This window comes from Gouania willdenowi, chromosome 4 (genome assembly GCF_900634775.1).
Source record: "Gouania willdenowi chromosome 4, fGouWil2.1, whole genome shotgun sequence".
Lineage (NCBI taxonomy): Eukaryota > Metazoa > Chordata > Actinopteri > Blenniiformes > Gobiesocidae > Gouania > Gouania willdenowi.
The window spans coordinates 3701937-3719126 of record NC_041047.1 but is presented as its reverse complement, the minus strand read 5'-3'; the positions used below and the strand labels follow the sequence as shown (position 1 = coordinate 3719126).

Sequence of the window (17190 nt, the reverse complement as noted above, 5' to 3'; positions counted from 1 at the left end):
GAGGGAAGTCTGGGCCTCCCTACTGAGGATGCTGCCCCCGCGACCCGGAAACGGCTAAGCGGGAGAAGATGGAAGGTCAACACTGCATGTAGTTCAATCTTTGTCACGACAGCTATGCATGTTTTATTATTCTATTAAATAAATACATTTATTTTATTGCATATTTGTGAGCATCAGCAGCGCTCCCTAAGTAAGGCTAACTCAGCTATTTTGGTCGAGCCACCCATAAAACACAAAAAATGATTCCACAAAACACACAAAATGGCAGAGAAATAAACAGGACTCTAAAAATGATTTATATTTTTAGATCTATAATAAATCAGTCTATTGACACTGCTTCTTTCATTAGCTTTGACTTAAGGCTCCACAAAACACACAAAATCACATAAAAATACACAACATGATTCCAAAACACACAAAATGACATAAAATGCACAAAATGAGACAAAAAAAAAACATGCAATATAACTCCAAAAAGAAACAAAATGACAACAAAAATAGACAAAACAACAGAAAAATAGATTAATTGACTAATGAAGACAACAAAGATACACAATATAGTAAAAAAAAAAGATACACAAAATGAAAGAAAAAAGAAATACATGAAATAACTCCAATAAAACACAAACAGACATCAGAATACACAACGTGACACTAAAACACAAAATGTAAGTCCAAAATGAGAACGAAAATACACAAAATAACAGGAAAATTGAGAAAATAACTCACAAAAATACACATATACAACACACATACATACATAAGAAATCATTAAAAAAAGGTCCAAAAATACACAAAATGACAGAAAATAAATAAATCATACAATAAAAAATGACAGATATGAACAAGTATTGACATAAAATAAAAAGACAAAAAAAACTTCATAGAATTCATAAAAATAAGTCAAAAAATACACAATGTTCATGTATTGACATAAAATAATAGAAAAAATAACTCCAAAAACCCTAAAAAGACAACAATGATACACAATACGATGAAAAGATACACAAAATGACATAAGAGTTCATAAAAATAACTCCAAACAGCCAAATGACAACAAAATAAATAATAAATAAATAGATCATTTGACATAAAAATAGAGAAATAACTCTAAACTCTAAAACCAGTGACGTGCCGTCAGGGTAGGCAAGGTAGGCAGTGCCTACCCAAGAGTGAATTGATATTTTGATTATTAATTATAATTTTTTTTTTTTTTTAATTATAAATTATTTATTTTTCCATTTCCAATAGCCTACAGTACCTATAAGTTTGAAAGTGTCCGCATTTTGTGCGTTTCATAGCCCAAATTACTAAACAGCGCTGTTTCCTGGCACAGTCTTATTTTTTTTTTTTTCGCTCCGCTGTAAGGCAGAGGGAGGCCACGCCCCCTCCCAAAGGCACGTCGCTCTTCTGCCTCCGTTCTTATTGCGTGAGTTTACGTGTTTGCGCATGCACAGTCAGGTCCCCGATGTGACATCAATTTACGCGTAAAGGCAGCGTAGAGAGCTGCCGTTGCACGTAACTGCGCTAAGCTAAATGCTATACGTAAGTTCACAGCACATTAGTGAATAGATGACACGTGACTGCTGCTGCTACGTTCTGTAGCTAGTGGGCGGGATAACACTACAGTGTGGATGACAGCGCTAGAGATGATAGAGAAACTTTGTTTTGAAGAAAAACAACAGCTTTTAAAAGATGGAGACCAACACCTGAGTTACCAGACCTTCAGCAAAGGTAAGGTCAGAACATGTTTCATACTTTTCACAGTGAGCGGAACAAAAGGAAGGATTGGCTTTGTTGATGCTCCTCACTGAGGCTGTTCTAAGTTGTCATTTTCTCTGTGTTTCTGTGTTTCCAACACAAACAACAGATGTGCTGTCGTGTCATGAGATATATCTTGTTGGAGAGTATAGAGGCTATATTAAATAATTGTTTATGATTCTTTAATGGTGTTTATGATGTTGATTTTGTTAGATGCTAAAAACTTGTTCATGTGGATCTTATTGGGTTTTTTCTTTCTTATTATGAATTTTATATTTTGATAAGCGCATTGAGATGACTTTGTTGGAAATTGCTTTATACAAATAAAATTGATATGAATTGAATTAACACTTGACAGCAGAAACATATGAAATTGTCATTGGTGGTCTCGATTTGCAACGTGCCTACCCAGCCCTAGTGGTCACGGCACGTCACTGATAAAAACACACAAAAAGACAACAAAGATACACAGAATGACAGACAAACTAATTGACATTAAAAAACAACCATAAAATAAGTTTAAAAAAAAAAAAAAAAATATATATATATATATATATATATATATATATATACAAAATGACATAAATATACATGTATTGACATAAAATAATAGACAAAATAACTAAAAAAAAAAAAAAAAAAACGCAAAATGACATATTAAATCATAAAAATTAAGACTTGTTATTTTTTAAGTGGCCTTCTGATTAAAAACACACATTTGTGTGGCCCCTGCTGAGATAAATGCTGTCAATCTCTGTTTTACAGCATAATAATGGTGTTATAGATATGTATGTGTGTTTATGTTTGAGATTAAAGCTATTTTTAAAAAATAATAACCGTCACTTCCGGTCGCAAATCCCAGAAGTAAACAAAGGTCTAAGAAATACAATGAAATAAATAACTATCTTTAGTTTGTATGAATACAATGCTTTTATATTGTTTTTAATTCTGATCATATTGTAACATTTGGTTAATTTTAAATGATAAAAGTAAAACTCACACAGAGCAGAGATCCAGCTTCAACACGGAAATCAGAACAAACCACGTCACCTGAAACGTACCTGAAACAACTGCACTGGTGCATGATGGGAAATGTAGTCATCAGGTCGATATCTTTTCCCTCAATATTATAACAAAGCATTTTTAATTTATTCAGAAAATTAAGAAAACAATATTTTGATTTTTACATATTTACAATTATGAATGAAAAGTCATTAATTTTTTAATAAAATAATATATTTATTTAGTGGGTTTACAGAGCAGAGAATGATTACACCTTTTTAAAAGAAATCATCCCATTCGAACATCCCTTCTGCTACTGATTTAATCTGCTTTTTATTGTTATTTTTAAATTGTGTTATAGATTTCTTTATTGATTATTTATTTGATTTGATTTTTTTTTTTTTATGTAATGCTCAACTTACGCCTGGAGATTTGCATATTAGCTAATTATTTAGTTTCACCTGTGTGATTTAGAATGAACATTTAAATGTAACATTAAGATTTACATTTAGATTTCACATTTATATTTAGATTTAACATTTAAAACATACATATAGCATTTAGATTTAGATTTACCATTGATATTGAATATTTATATTTAAATGTAACATGTAGATTATCATCGAGATTTAGATTTAATATTTTACATTTAGATTTAACATTTACAATCAGGCAAATAACATTAATAAAACACTGTTGCTGATGACAGGAATTGATCAATAATCTTTTAATATCTTTTTTTACCGATATTATAGATTAGCTATTATTATTAAGCTGTAGATGTCACACACGTTGGTTGATAAAAGTCTTTACTATGGTGAGTTAATGATGAACGTGTGAATTAATCTTCAAATAAAATGTAAAATGTTCAGCAATGATGCTTTGATTAAAGCATGAATTAATGATTAAGTTTAATTTTATTTAAGTTTAAAATAAAGGTTTTCTCCTTTTTTAATTTATAATTAACATTTACACAATGAGAATAATCTTGTTTTTGCATGTGTATGATGTATTACTAACGTATTAAGCCATTGTTAATAAAACTGCTGCGTTTTCTAAAATGACCGCATGGTGTCACCATTGCATCTTCTATTGAGTAAATGGAACTTAAATAGAAATTTGTGAATGAGCTGCACTTTCATTATTATAATACGGATAGTTTCCTCCTTTTTCTGCTTCATGTGTTAATTAGAAGTCTAAAGAGAGCTTTTAAAATACAATTATTTAATATGAAGTATTTATTTCTTATCTGTATTTTAAAAAAAAAAAAAAATTACTCTAAATATTTAGACCATATATAAGCAAATGGTGGCACGGGGCCCTCTGTGTACATTTTTGCGGCCCCCAAAACAAATTCCCCAAAAATTGGAATTCGAGAAAGATACACAACATAACTACAAAAACACACAAAATGGCTCCTAAAACACACAAAATAACCACTTAAACCACACAAAAAGGACACCAAAGCCAAGCAAAATGTCAATATCATCACACAAAAGGACGGCGATTAAAAACAAAAATACAGAAAATGACTCCAAATATAGACAAATTGAGAACAATTTATTCAGAAATTGACAGAAAAATTCACAAAATAACTGGATTTTCCTTCCAGGATTAGAAAGTGAATAGTGAATAGTGAAACCAAATACACAAAATAAATAACTCCAAAAAAACACAACATGGCAGCAAAATGCACAAAAGCACACAAAGTAACAACAATAACACGCAAAAAAGATACACAAAATAACTCCAAAAACACACAAAACAACCACTGAAACACATAAAATCATTACAAAACACACAAAAGAAGCACACATTTTCACAACAGGGCACCAAAGCCAAACAAAATGCCAACATCAATACACAAAATGAGACAGAACAATAATAAAAAATACAGAAAATTACTCCAAAAACAGACAAATCGACAACAAGAATTCAGAAAAAAACACACATAAAATGACTAAAAACTTCCAAAGAAATATTTGAAAAAACTTAAAAACAAACAAAGAGAAAACCTTAAGTTCTTTGCAATTTAAACTAATTTGAGGCAAATTTGTAGCAAATTTCACATGATTGTGAATGTGAAAGTCAAACAGCATCTTCACAACTTTTCATCACCTTAAATTATTTATTTTTGCTTGAGGCAACATTGCATTAAATAAATGTGTTTAGTCATTCTGCTCAGCTTTGTGCTTGTGGTCAAAGCTTTAATGAAACGTGGATCTATTCTTTTTATCAGGTGGCCTACATCCCATAATAACCATTAATAATTCAGTCTGAAAGGCCCTGGATGTGCTGGAGGCGGAGCTTTTACACCCACATAGACTTAATGAAAACGTGTTGTGAGGTTCCTGTGATGCATTTGTTCATCTCGTAATGTGTATCGACACAAACTATTAAATTAACCCCAATCACTGAATTATTTCCTGTTGCCTAAAGTGTTGATTTTCTAAAAAGTTACTGCCATTTGTAGTTGTAAATACCAAAGGAATGATCCATTCTTTAAATATTTAAGCTCTTTAAAGTAGAATTGAACCTGTGCCTTGTCTTGTACATACTTTATCTTAAGTTAAAGCTGCAGTATGTAAGTTTTTTTTTTTTTTTTTTTTGGGTCAAAATGTAGAATCCAAAGTGTTTTGTTAAGACAATGAACTTTTAGATATTCTCTATTCAACAAATCAGAGATCTTTTTACAAATAGAGTGCTCCATGAGCTGTTTTGGGGCGTTACTATTGGCTGCCTGACTAAAGTACATACTGCAGCTTTAAGGACATATCTTGTTAATCCCGAGGCCTGATGAACAGATCGGTGTGAATGTGACGCCCTGAACAGGATTAAGTTGCTCCTTTATAAAGAGTCTTAGGAGCTCATGGGACCCCAGGAGGTTGAGGTGATAATTCATCACACACACACACACACAGAGAGAGAGCAGCTGTTCTCCTCTGCTAACTGGATCCTCTGATGTCATTATCAAGCACAGGATGGAAACATCATTCTATCCCTCATTGAAATATGAGGCGCTGATTGTAAAGTTTGGCTAAAATAAACTGAAAATAAATAGCAACATTTGGCAACAAACCACATTTTAAAAAACATGTTTGATTTTTTTTAATGTTACTTTTGACCAGATTTACAGCAACCATGGTGAAATTTGTGATATTTACTTTTCTTGTAAAAATATGGCAATGCTAAATTTGAATGTAAAATCTAAATCTTAATCGAAATGTTAATTGAGGTTTACATTTTGACTTTAGATTTAGATTTAACATCTATTCTTAAATATAACATTCAGATTTACATCTAAATGTTATATATTAAATCTAAATGGCAATTGAGATTTAGATTTAACATTTAGATTTAACATGTAACATTTACATTTGACATTTAGCATTTATATTTAATATTTATATTTAAATGTAACAATTAGATTTACCGTTTAGGTTTAGATATAGATTTAACACTTAGATGTAAATGTAACATTTATATTTAACATTTATATTTAACATTTAGATTTAACATTTAGATTTAACATTTAGATTTAACATTTAGATTTAACATTTAGATTTAACATTTAGATTTAACATTTAGATTTAAATGTAACATTTAAATTTGCCATTTAGATTTAGATATAGATTTAACATTTAGATTTAGATATTATGTTTAACATTTAGATTTTGATTTAACATTTAAAATCTAAATGCTAAATATAAATATTATATATTAAATCTAAATGGTAATTGAGATTTAGATTTAACATTGACATTTTTTTTAACAGAAAATTAAATGTAACAAATATCAAAAATATTGCTGTAAGTCTGGCCAAAAGTAAATGTTGTTGTTTTACAATAATATACTTTACAACTGGCGCCCCATATTCAAATGCATTTCATTGATTCCTTCTTTTGGCTTTGTTGACATCTGTAGATGTCCTCCTATTCCTGAGTTACGGGGGGTGGGGGGCAGTAATGGTGAATGATGATGTTTATGGCCTGATTTAAATGCAAAGTATGATAACATTCATCAGGGGTGGCTGTGATGTGTTATCATCCAGATGTCGTTATGAAGCCACACCCATTTAACACTTTACAAGCAACACCTTTTCTAGTAAAAATATCATGTCACTGTTAAATCTAAGTATTAATCTAAATCTACATGTTAAATATTAAATCTAAATCTGAATGTTAAATCTAAATGTTACAACTAAATATACATGTTAAATCTAAATCTAAATGTTAAATGTAAATCTTAAATGTTAAATCTAAATCTAAATGTCAAATCTAAATCTGAATGTTAAATCAAAATGTTAAATTTTAAATCTAAATGTCACGGGTGAAACTAAATATTTAGCTCATATGCAAATTCACTGGAAGTACCAAAATAATCGCTCATTTAACAATTAGATGTATATTTAACATTTTGATTTAGATTTGACATTTAGATTTAGATTTGACATTTAGATTTAGATTTGACATTTAGATTTAGATTTGACATTTAGATTTAGATTTAACATTGACATTTTATTTTTACAAGAAAAGTAAATACATGTAAATTTCACTAGTATTGCTGTAAATCTACTCAAAAGAAACAAAAAAATTAAACAAAATCAATGCTTCATAATCAAATTAATGTCATTGATACCTACTTCTGGCTTTGTTGACATCTGTAGATGTCCTCCTATTCCTGAGTTACGGGGGGTGGGGGGCAGTAATAGTGAATGATGATGTTTATGGCCTGATTTAAATGCAAAGTATGATAACATTCATCAAGGGGTGGCTGTGATGTGTTATCATCCAGATGTTGTTATGAAGCGACACCAAACCCAGTGCAGCCCTCAGGACTCCATTAGCAGCAGGATTTACTCTGAGATGGTGAGGAGGGGGATTTGTGCTGCCCCACTTAGCTCTCCCTGCTGGAATGGGACCACCTCAGAGCAAGTGGTGCATCCTCCACCTGTGTGTGTGTGTGCGTGTGCGTGTGTGTGTGTGTGTGGTAAGTTGTTGGTGAGTTATTTCTGAGGTATTAGTGATTTATGGTGAGTTAATTATTGAGTTGTGTTAATTGTGAATTAATGGTGAGTTATTGTAGTTTAATGGCAAGTTAGTGGTGTGTTAATGGTGAGTTATTTTTTGTGTTAATAGTGAGTTATTGATAGTTTATTGCTGAGTTAATGCTGATTTATTGACAGTTTAATGGTGAGTTATTTGGTGTGTTATTGGTGAGTTCATGGTGAGTTTTTTGTGTGTTAATAGTGAGTTATTGATAGTTTAATGGTGAGTTATTGATAGTTTAATGGTGAGTTATTGATAGTTTAATGGTGAGTTATTGATAGTTTAATGGTGAGTTACTGATAGTTTAATGGTGAGTTATTGATAGTTTAATGGTGAGTTACTGATAGTTTAATGGTGAGTTATTGATAGTTTAATGGTGAGTTATTGATAGTTTAATCTTGAGTTATTGATAGTTTAATGGTGAGTTATTGATAGTTTAATGGTGAGTTATTGATAGTTTAATGGTGAGTTATTGATAGTTTAATGGTGAGTTATTGATAGTTTAATCTTGAGTTATTGATAGTTTAATGGTGAGTTATTGATAGTTTAATGGTGAGTTATTGATAGTTTAATGGTGAGTTATTGATAGTTTAATCTTGAGTTATTGATAGTTTAATGGTGAGTTATTGATAGTTTAATGGTGAGTTATTGATAGTTTAATGGTGAGTTATTGATAGTTTAATCTTGAGTTATTGATAGTTTAATGGTGAGTTATTGATAGTTTAATGGTGAGTTATTCATAGTTTAATGGTGAGTTATTGATAGTTTAATGGTGAGTTATTCATAGTTTAATGGTGAGTTATTGATAGTTTAATGGTGAGTTATTGATAGTTTAATGGTGAGTTATTGATAGTTTAATGGTGAGTTAATGGGGGGTTATTGGGGATTTATTTAGTGAGTTATTAGTGACTTAATTGTGGCGAGTCATTGGTAGGTTATTTCTGAGGTATTAGTGATATAATAGTAATTTATAGTGAGCTAATGGTAAGTTATTTGTTGTGTTAATTAATTGTGAGATATTTTGTATGTTAATGGTGGATGCAATGTGAGTGATTAGTGAGTTGACGCTGATTTATTGATATCTTAATGGTGAGTCAATTACATGTTATTGGTATGTTAATTGTGAGTTAATTTGTGTGTTCATGCCATGGTGCGTTTTAGTAGTTTAATGCTGACTTATTTCTGAGGTATTAGTGATATAATGGTGATTTATTGTTAGTTATTGTGAGATAATTTATGTGTTACTGGTGACAGTCGCTTTTTTCTCTTCATAAATGTAATTTCTTTCACAATGAATATCAATAATTCTCCCCTGGTTTAAAACCAAATAAGAAGTCATTTATTTTACATTATTCAGAACTTGCTGATGTGAAACTTTACGGATTATACACTGCTTGGCACCAGTGGGTGTGTGTGTGCGTGTGGTGTGTGCAAGGAGGCGGGGCAGAACAGAAAAAAGGCGGGTCTAGACTAGTAGCCCCGCCCCTGGGTGCGCCTCCGTTCCAATGGAAACAGGTGGGATTCCCGGATCTGTGTGTGTGTGTGTGTGTGTGAGTGAGTGTGTGAGAGAGAGCCAGAGCCAGAGGCAGCAGGACCGAACCAACTCACACACATTCAGTCCGTAAGGAAAGTCACTAAACGCCGCGAGGACGTGCAGGGCGACGTGCGTGGTGCGTTTTCTGTCCGGGAACTAGTTTCCAACACTGGTTCCTCTGCAATGCTGGGACGATCCTGATCCTGTGCGATGAGGGGGATCCACTGAACTAAAGGATCTACAGCAGACCACTAGCCTCAAACCAGTTCGGATCGCTGGTGTAGTTCTGGTCTGCGGAGCAAAACCAGTGAAGAATGCCCGGAAAAACCAAGTATAACCTGGTGGATGATGGACACGATTTAAGGATCCCGATGCATAACGAGGACGCGTTTCAGCACGGGATCAACTTCGAGGCGAAGGTAAGTTTTAACTTCCAGGATTTTAACCCACAACCAAAGCCTGAATCTAGGCTCCACTCCGGCTTTTTCCGTGCGTAAACATCCGTGCGTAAAGCTGTGCGGATCCGGTCCGACACTTAGTGGAGTAAAAAAAACAATCCAGCCACATTCCATGGAGTGCAGGGGGCGTCAAACTCATTTTAGTTCAGGGGCCAAAATACGGAACGGTTTGATCTCAAGTGTGCCACAGATTTAATGCAAGAACATGAGTAATTTTAACATTATTGTGCCATAGTTTGCACTTATACATAAAATACAAAATATATAAGAAACCGACAACATCCGAGCAATAAGTGACAGATATCAGTCCCAACAGGATCTACATTTTCTGACCAATTTCTATTTATTTAAGGGAAATATTAAGTCATAATTTTGAGTTTTAACATTAAAAATGACTGCAATCATGTGATATACTGGTTTGACACATATGATGTAGTGAGTGTTTGTGTTCGGGGATGAAATCCTGTTTACCTGTCATGTCTCCCTGCCTTGCTCCACAGTACATCGGCAGTCTGGATGTGACGCGGCCAAGCAACCGAGTGGAGATCGTGGCTGCGATGAGAAGAATCCGGGTGAGTAAATTCCAAAGCCCTTATCTTTATTCTTTCTATTGTGTTTATTTCACATGAAGGCTGGTGTGACTTTGGTCCTTTGATGTGAGTTGTGCATGTGTGCACCTTGTCTTCGCTTTGATTCTTTGACCTTCTTCTCTTTGCGTTTGTGTAGCTCTTATGATAAGTTTATTGATGCGTTGTAAGGATTTTGTTGTTTTGTCCTGTGACTCTGTCGCAGTTTGGCTCTGACGTGTTTTTAAAGTTCCTTTGAAGCCGAGCAGTGGCGCATCAACACAGACTTCATCCTCATTAGTGTGTACTAGGGTGACCATGTTTTAATTTCCAACAAAAGAGGACTTTTAAAGTACTTGAAGTTTTCTTGAATTGACCTTGTAACAGCAAAATACAATATAGTAGATAAATAAGTTGTTATTGTTAATAATAACAGTCAAGATTTGACTTTAATAGCAAACCTTCGGCTTTAATCACGATATTGTATTTTGAGTTTAATCTCAACATTTCCCCAAAATCATTTTCTCCATCATAATTGGCCCTAATTCTCTTCCGTAATTATGCATTATTACAATCTGTCCTTGAAAAATCGAATGTATACTGTCTTAAAATCTCTTAAAACAATAAGAAACATCTCCTCCTAGAAATAAAATGACAGAAACGTTACCTTAACTTCTATCATTCTACGTTTCTCCTTTGTTTTCCAGTCCCTCTCTGAACCTCCATGGAGGTTTTATTATCCAGGGGGATTGTCCTGTCCAAAGTACAGTAATGGCATGGTACTGTAAAAAGCAACTCCTCAGCTTTCAGGAACTGGTGGAATTTCTCTGAAAGAACAAATATTAGCGGATTTACAATCATTTAAATTAGGCAGTGGCTACGGTACGGTTGCCATATCAATATACCGACAATCTATCCGTACGCAGCGCCCCTCATTGGCCAGTTTAGGTCACATGACTAAGACTAAACCTAAATCTAAGACGCTACATATGTGTACTTCAGTAAACGTACCAATAGCACCAAGGGTTGTCCGTAAGGGAACCATACGAATAAATTAACCTGTTCCCCTAGATGTGTTCAGGGTCTCTGGAAAACCCGGACATTTTGATGATTGTTTATAAAATCCGGCCGGACGTGAAAAGAGGACATGTGTTTGGATGTATGGTCACCCTACTCATGTCCTGAACTTTTACTCAGAAGTTACACAAAGTGGCGTCAAATCTTTGATAAAGGTTGCATTTCTGATGATTTTCTGTATAACTGAGACCATGTTGCCAAGCAGCAGCAGCAGCATCAGAATCGAACAACGCAGCCGTTCCACTGTAGCTTATGTTTCTTTGTGGAGGGATGTTTGTCCTTGAATGCAGTAACTGCTCTACAGTAGTTTCTACGTCTGCTCTCAAACCAAACGTTTTAATACTGAGCAGATGTGCAGAGGAGCTGTAAACGTTTTGTGCTGCTAATTACTATTCACAATCAATGGTTCTACCAATCAGGACAAAAGCCTCTGATTTATATTTCTACACATCAACACTTTGTATTCATTGTTTTGCTCCTTCACAATAAAACCAACCCAGATGTTTAATGGATAAACAGGATGTTAAACAGCATCAGGGGACGTTATTTGTGATTTGTTGCAGAAAAATGTGATTGTTTTTTTTTGTTTAAATATTGATTCAAACCATTTCAACACTCAGCTACAGTTAGAGACTAATGCCAACGCTTTTAACAAATGACTCAAACAATGTTTGTTTCTTGCTATAATTAGTGAATGAACTCACAATATTGCTTCTCTTTTATTGTTGTAATGTTTTTTACAGTGTGTTTTCTTAATACTTCTATTACTTTTTGACATTTTGAAAACCTTCCACGCAAATTAGCAAATGTGCTAACACACTTTAAAAGCAGACGTCGGCAACTGGTGGTCCAGGGGCCACATGTGGCACTCGGTCTAATTTTGTGCGGCCCCCAAAACAAAATTGTAATTCACAAGTGTGGAAGTTATATGAAGCCCAGCATAACACACAAAACTCCAGAATCACAGAAAATGCACAAAATGCCAACAAAAGTACACAAAATGATAATAAAGAAACACTAAACAACCACTTAATACTGATATCAGGAGTATCTGAGAAATCTATGTTTATGTGTCATTCTTTTGAAATGTGAAAAAATACCTAACTAGTCGTTTACTATGGTCTACTGCAGATGGTCATTCATATACATTAATGTACATAAGTCCCACCTTTGTCTTTTAGACCTCTATACAAATGGAAACGAGTGCCGTGATTGCCCAGCCAATAGGCTTCTACTTCCTGTTTTTGAGACTGTCAATCAAAGTGAATGTGGAACTGTGCACGGAAACACGGCCGCGTGTCACAACAGCAAACATGTCAATATGATTTTGGCTTTTACCTGACCCATAGACATATATCAATGTGACCCGATGCGACATTGTTATATTCCTCGATGCGCGTGCAGAAAAGTAGAGGCGTGGCTTCTGGAGGAAGTGAGGCTGTTTAGGGCGGGACATCGAGACGTTTCTCAGAAACTCCGGATATCAGCTTTAAACACAAAATGACTACAAAAACCACAACATATACAAAAGGACTTCAAAGACCCACAAAATGACAACCAGAATGCACAAAATGACAACAATAACACAAAATATAATAAAAACACACACAATGACACAAATTCAACATATTGACAACAAAATAGACAGAATTATTTTAAAAACTAATGAAATGTCTAAAAACTAAAAAAGAAACACACAAAAGGACTAAAAAGACAAATTAAGAGTCCACAGAAAGGACAAAATATATAATTTGCACAGCACATTAAAGTAACCCTTGACAAATTTCATTTTAACATAAAATCTGATTTGCAGTTGTTAAACATTTTTCATTTAAAGCTCCCCCTGTTGTTTTTTACTGTGACCTCAGACGTTCTTCCAGGAAAAAGCACCTGTGGCTTCCTTCTATTGTTGTCAAACCAACAGTCCAGCAGCTGCCATGGCAGCACACTGGGAGGTCCACTTTACAGGAGCTACTCACTCACTCACTCACTCCTTCCAGAACATTCCACACCTTTTTTTCCTCTGTAGTTTCCAATGCACCGTACCTTCTACACAACTCATTGTTCCAAGTGGCAGACACACTAATATTATGGTGACCACATGTCTGGATTTACCCGGACATCAAAACGTCGAGGTTTCCCAGGGACCCTGAACACATCTAGGAGAACGCGTTAATTTAAACGACCATAACTCCGCTAATATATGCAGTAGGGCTGGGTTATATCAAGTTTTCTATTTTAACAATTTATAAGATTACAATATCCCTTACAGTATATCAATATTTTTATTGCACATATTATTTTTTATAAAAATACCTGTTTTAGGAGTCGCTACTTTCTATATATGCTTTCTATATTGAGTGTTAACGCACGTTTTAAAGTATTTAACTTTGTAAATAAGTGGAATGAAACAGTATTTAGTGCCTCCTTAATGCATTTATTTTTACAGTTTTTATCATTTCCTGTCATCTACCACCTGGTGTGGGACCAAGACTCATGTACTAATTTTGATCATTTCATCATCATTATTATGATTATTTTTTTTTTTCATGTATTTATTTATTTTTTAGCTATATTGCTTTTATTAGTTAATTTTCCACTCTCTCCAGTACACTCTGCACTACCATCGCGTATCCCTAGCGCTACACACTGACTAAACACTGATCTACTGTATTGTATTTTGCAAGAAAATTTTATTCAAGAAAACAAGGAGTACTTTGAGTATGCCGAGGTGTTCTCAATCAAAATATGGTCACCCTAGTTTCTGTAGCGTCAGACATACCAGTGTTGTCTCCTAGCAGTGCCTGATGTATCATGTTCTGTGTGTGTGTGTGTGTGTGTGTGTGTGTGTGTGTGTGTGTGTGTGTGTGTGTGTGTGTGTGTGTGTGTGTGTGTGTGTGTGTGTGTGTGTGTGTGTGTCACCTGTGAACCAGTATTGCTGATAACAAACCGATGACAAAGCTAAAGCAGGAAATCATCTCTCAGCGTGGAGCTAGACGCGGATGCCCCGACACAGATTGTCCCACGGCAGCGTGTGCTTATCTCTGTGCCGTTGTTTTATTTTGGCGCTCAGACAGGAAAGAGAAACAATTGCAACAGCTGGTAGATCAGTTGGCACACATGCCTAGGTTCATTGTTATTCCTGGTAAAAGCAGTGTCACTGATTGTCTGTTGGTTCTGTACAACAGGGATTCTCAACCTGGGGGTCAGGACCCCATTGGGGGTCACAAGACACTGGGAGGGGGTCACCAGATGCTTTCAAGGAAACTAAGAATATTTAAGCCAAATTTTTGCTTTTTTTTTTTTTAAACTATTTTTCTGCAAACATATTTTAACCCATTTTCTTCACTTTTTCCTGCCATATTTTTGCGCCTTTTATTATAATTTTGCTAGATTATTTCTACATAATTGTCACTTTTAGCCTCTTTTCACCATATTTCATGTTTTTTTGTTTGTTTTTTTTTGCTAATTTAACCATTATTTGTCAGTTTAAACTAATTGTTTCAATATTGACACTTCAAACCCTTTTTACTACTTTTTTGCACACTTTATTCTGCTACAATTGACCAATTTTTGTGGTTTTTAAAAATCCCATTTCACCACCTTTCCCACCATTTGTGGTCACTTGTAACTCATTTTTATTCCTGATTTAAAACAAGGATTTACATTTTTAAGATGATTATATGCTATGGTGCAAATAATAATAAACTTGGGGGGAAAATTAATTAATGGCGATTTTATCAGAGATGCTTAAAAATTTCCAAAGGTCAGTTATTTAAATTCATCGAATTGTAATACCAACCATGCTTGTCCTCCTAATTGGGATATTTCAATTACAATGTACAGTAATTAAGGCGCTGTGAGGTGTGACTCAAAAGAGAAGTCAAATAATTCAGCAGCTGAAGAAGAAAAATAATCAAATCATTAATCTTTTATGGTCGTAAATCGGTTTATAATCAAATCTAGACTTGATGAATTGGGAAATTAGTTCTGATTAACCTTTAAAGGGACGTTTTTGGTAAATTAAAATGAATATTTCCCTCTAGATTTGTCTTTGCTCAGTTCACTGACTGAGAGCGTGGGCGGAGCTAAGTAGGCGTGTCGGAGGAAATGTTTTAAAGACGCTGATGTATGAGAGGAGGACAAACGACTTAGAACAAGAGTTTGTAGTTCTTAATCGAGTTCTCATTATCAGATGTTTGAGGCGAGCGTGGGAAGATCCTTCAGAGTTCAGCTCATTAGCTCCGCCCGTGGGAGGGTGCACTGTGGACAGAAACAAGCAGCCCCAAATAACTTAAACATCGTAAAACAACACAAATGTCACACTTTGAAATCTGAAGTCAACACCATAGCTTTCACAGTTTGGTTTATAACACTGGTCATGATGCTGGGACAAAACAAGATTTCATGGTTTCAAGTTACAAGTTTCATCGTTTTTCCACGTTTACATGACTTTACAGAATATTAAGTTCTACCAAACATGCTAAATGGTGTTAATATTCAGCTACCGCTATTAGTGAGGACATATTTGTTAATGCTAGCTGATGCTAATCTTAGGCTAATGTTAATGTTAAGCTAATGCTAATGTTAGGTAATGTTAATGCTAATGCAAGTTAATGCTTGGTTATATCTAGCTCATGCTAACGCTAGGTTAAATCTAGCTAATGTTATTTAATGCTAATACTAATTCTAGTTAAGGAGTTAGGTTAATGTTATTGCTAGCTAATGTTAATGATAGGCAATATCTAGTTAATGCTAATGTTAGGTTAATGTGTATGCTTGGCTAATGCTAGCTGATATTAATGTAAGGCTAATGTTTGGTTAGTGTTAATATTAGGCTAATGCTAGCTTAGATTAATGTTAGTGCTAGTTAATGTTAATGCTAATGTTAGGTTAAATTTAGTTAATGCTAATGTTAGATAATATGAATGCTAACATTTGGTTAATGCTAGCTAATGGTAATGTTAATGCTAGCTCATCCTAGTTATTGTTAATGCTAATGCTAGGTTAAATCTAGCTAATGCTAATGTTAGGCTATTGTCAATGCTAAGCTAATTTTAGGTTCATGTTTGTCACTACCTAATTCTTTCACAGAGCGGATCCTTTCAGATCTACGCATGCGCGTAGACTACGTCACCACCTTCACTTGCAACCTTTTACGACAGCTGCTGGTACGTGATATTTGAATGTAAACTGACTATACAATGTTTAAGTATTTTAATAGTGCACATGTAAATATGTGACTGTTTTGTGGTGTTTTTAATAGTTAAGTAAAAAAACAAAAATCGATAAAAACACAACACATAACACTGACAATCAAAGACCAAACAGAAAATAAAATAAGAAACTAAATAAATCGGAATTCACTCAAAACATAAAATACTAATTCTTTTTAAGTAGCACAGTTTCAACCTTTTAAATAGTACACGGACTGCCGTAAAATAGGCCGAACAGACGTAGACGCGTTTTGCGCATGCGTTGAAAGGATCTGAAAGGATCCGCTCCGTGAAAAGATTAGGTAGTGACAATGTTAATGCAAAGCTAATGCTAGGCTAATGTCATTGCTAGGCTAATGCAGTATTTTGGCGACACAGGCCAGCACCTGCATCCTCACTTGCATTTTATTCATGTTATTCAGTCATCTTTTTTATGGTGAAAATAGTTTGTAAGTGTGTGATATTGTTTCATGCATTAAAAAAAAAAATAATTAATTACAAATTTCAAATAAACAGCAAAAAAGAAAG

The 17190-nt window shown here is 34.0% G+C and overlaps 2 protein-coding genes across 4 annotated transcripts in view; one reads left to right on the top strand and one right to left on the bottom strand.

Moving 5' to 3' along the window:
* LOC114462447 (fetuin-B-like) overlaps positions 1 to 2817 on the bottom strand; it is a 29523-nt gene extending 26706 nt beyond the window's left edge. Inside the window, exon 1 of the mRNA XM_028445287.1 lies at positions 2762 to 2817. The gene's annotated coding sequence lies outside the window, so the exon portion shown is untranslated. The remainder of the gene's footprint in view (positions 1 to 2761) is intronic.
* Positions 2818 to 9350: 6533 nt separating this feature from the next.
* LOC114462331 (carboxyl-terminal PDZ ligand of neuronal nitric oxide synthase protein-like) overlaps positions 9351 to 17190 on the top strand; it is a 165346-nt gene continuing 157506 nt past the window's right edge. For all 3 annotated transcript variants that reach the window (XM_028445094.1, XM_028445093.1, XM_028445092.1), the window contains exons 1-2: positions 9351 to 9764; positions 10304 to 10375. In XM_028445094.1, the coding sequence (XP_028300895.1) occupies positions 9660 to 9764; positions 10304 to 10375 (177 nt within the window). In that variant the 5' untranslated portion in view covers positions 9351 to 9659. The remainder of the gene's footprint in view (positions 9765 to 10303; positions 10376 to 17190) is intronic.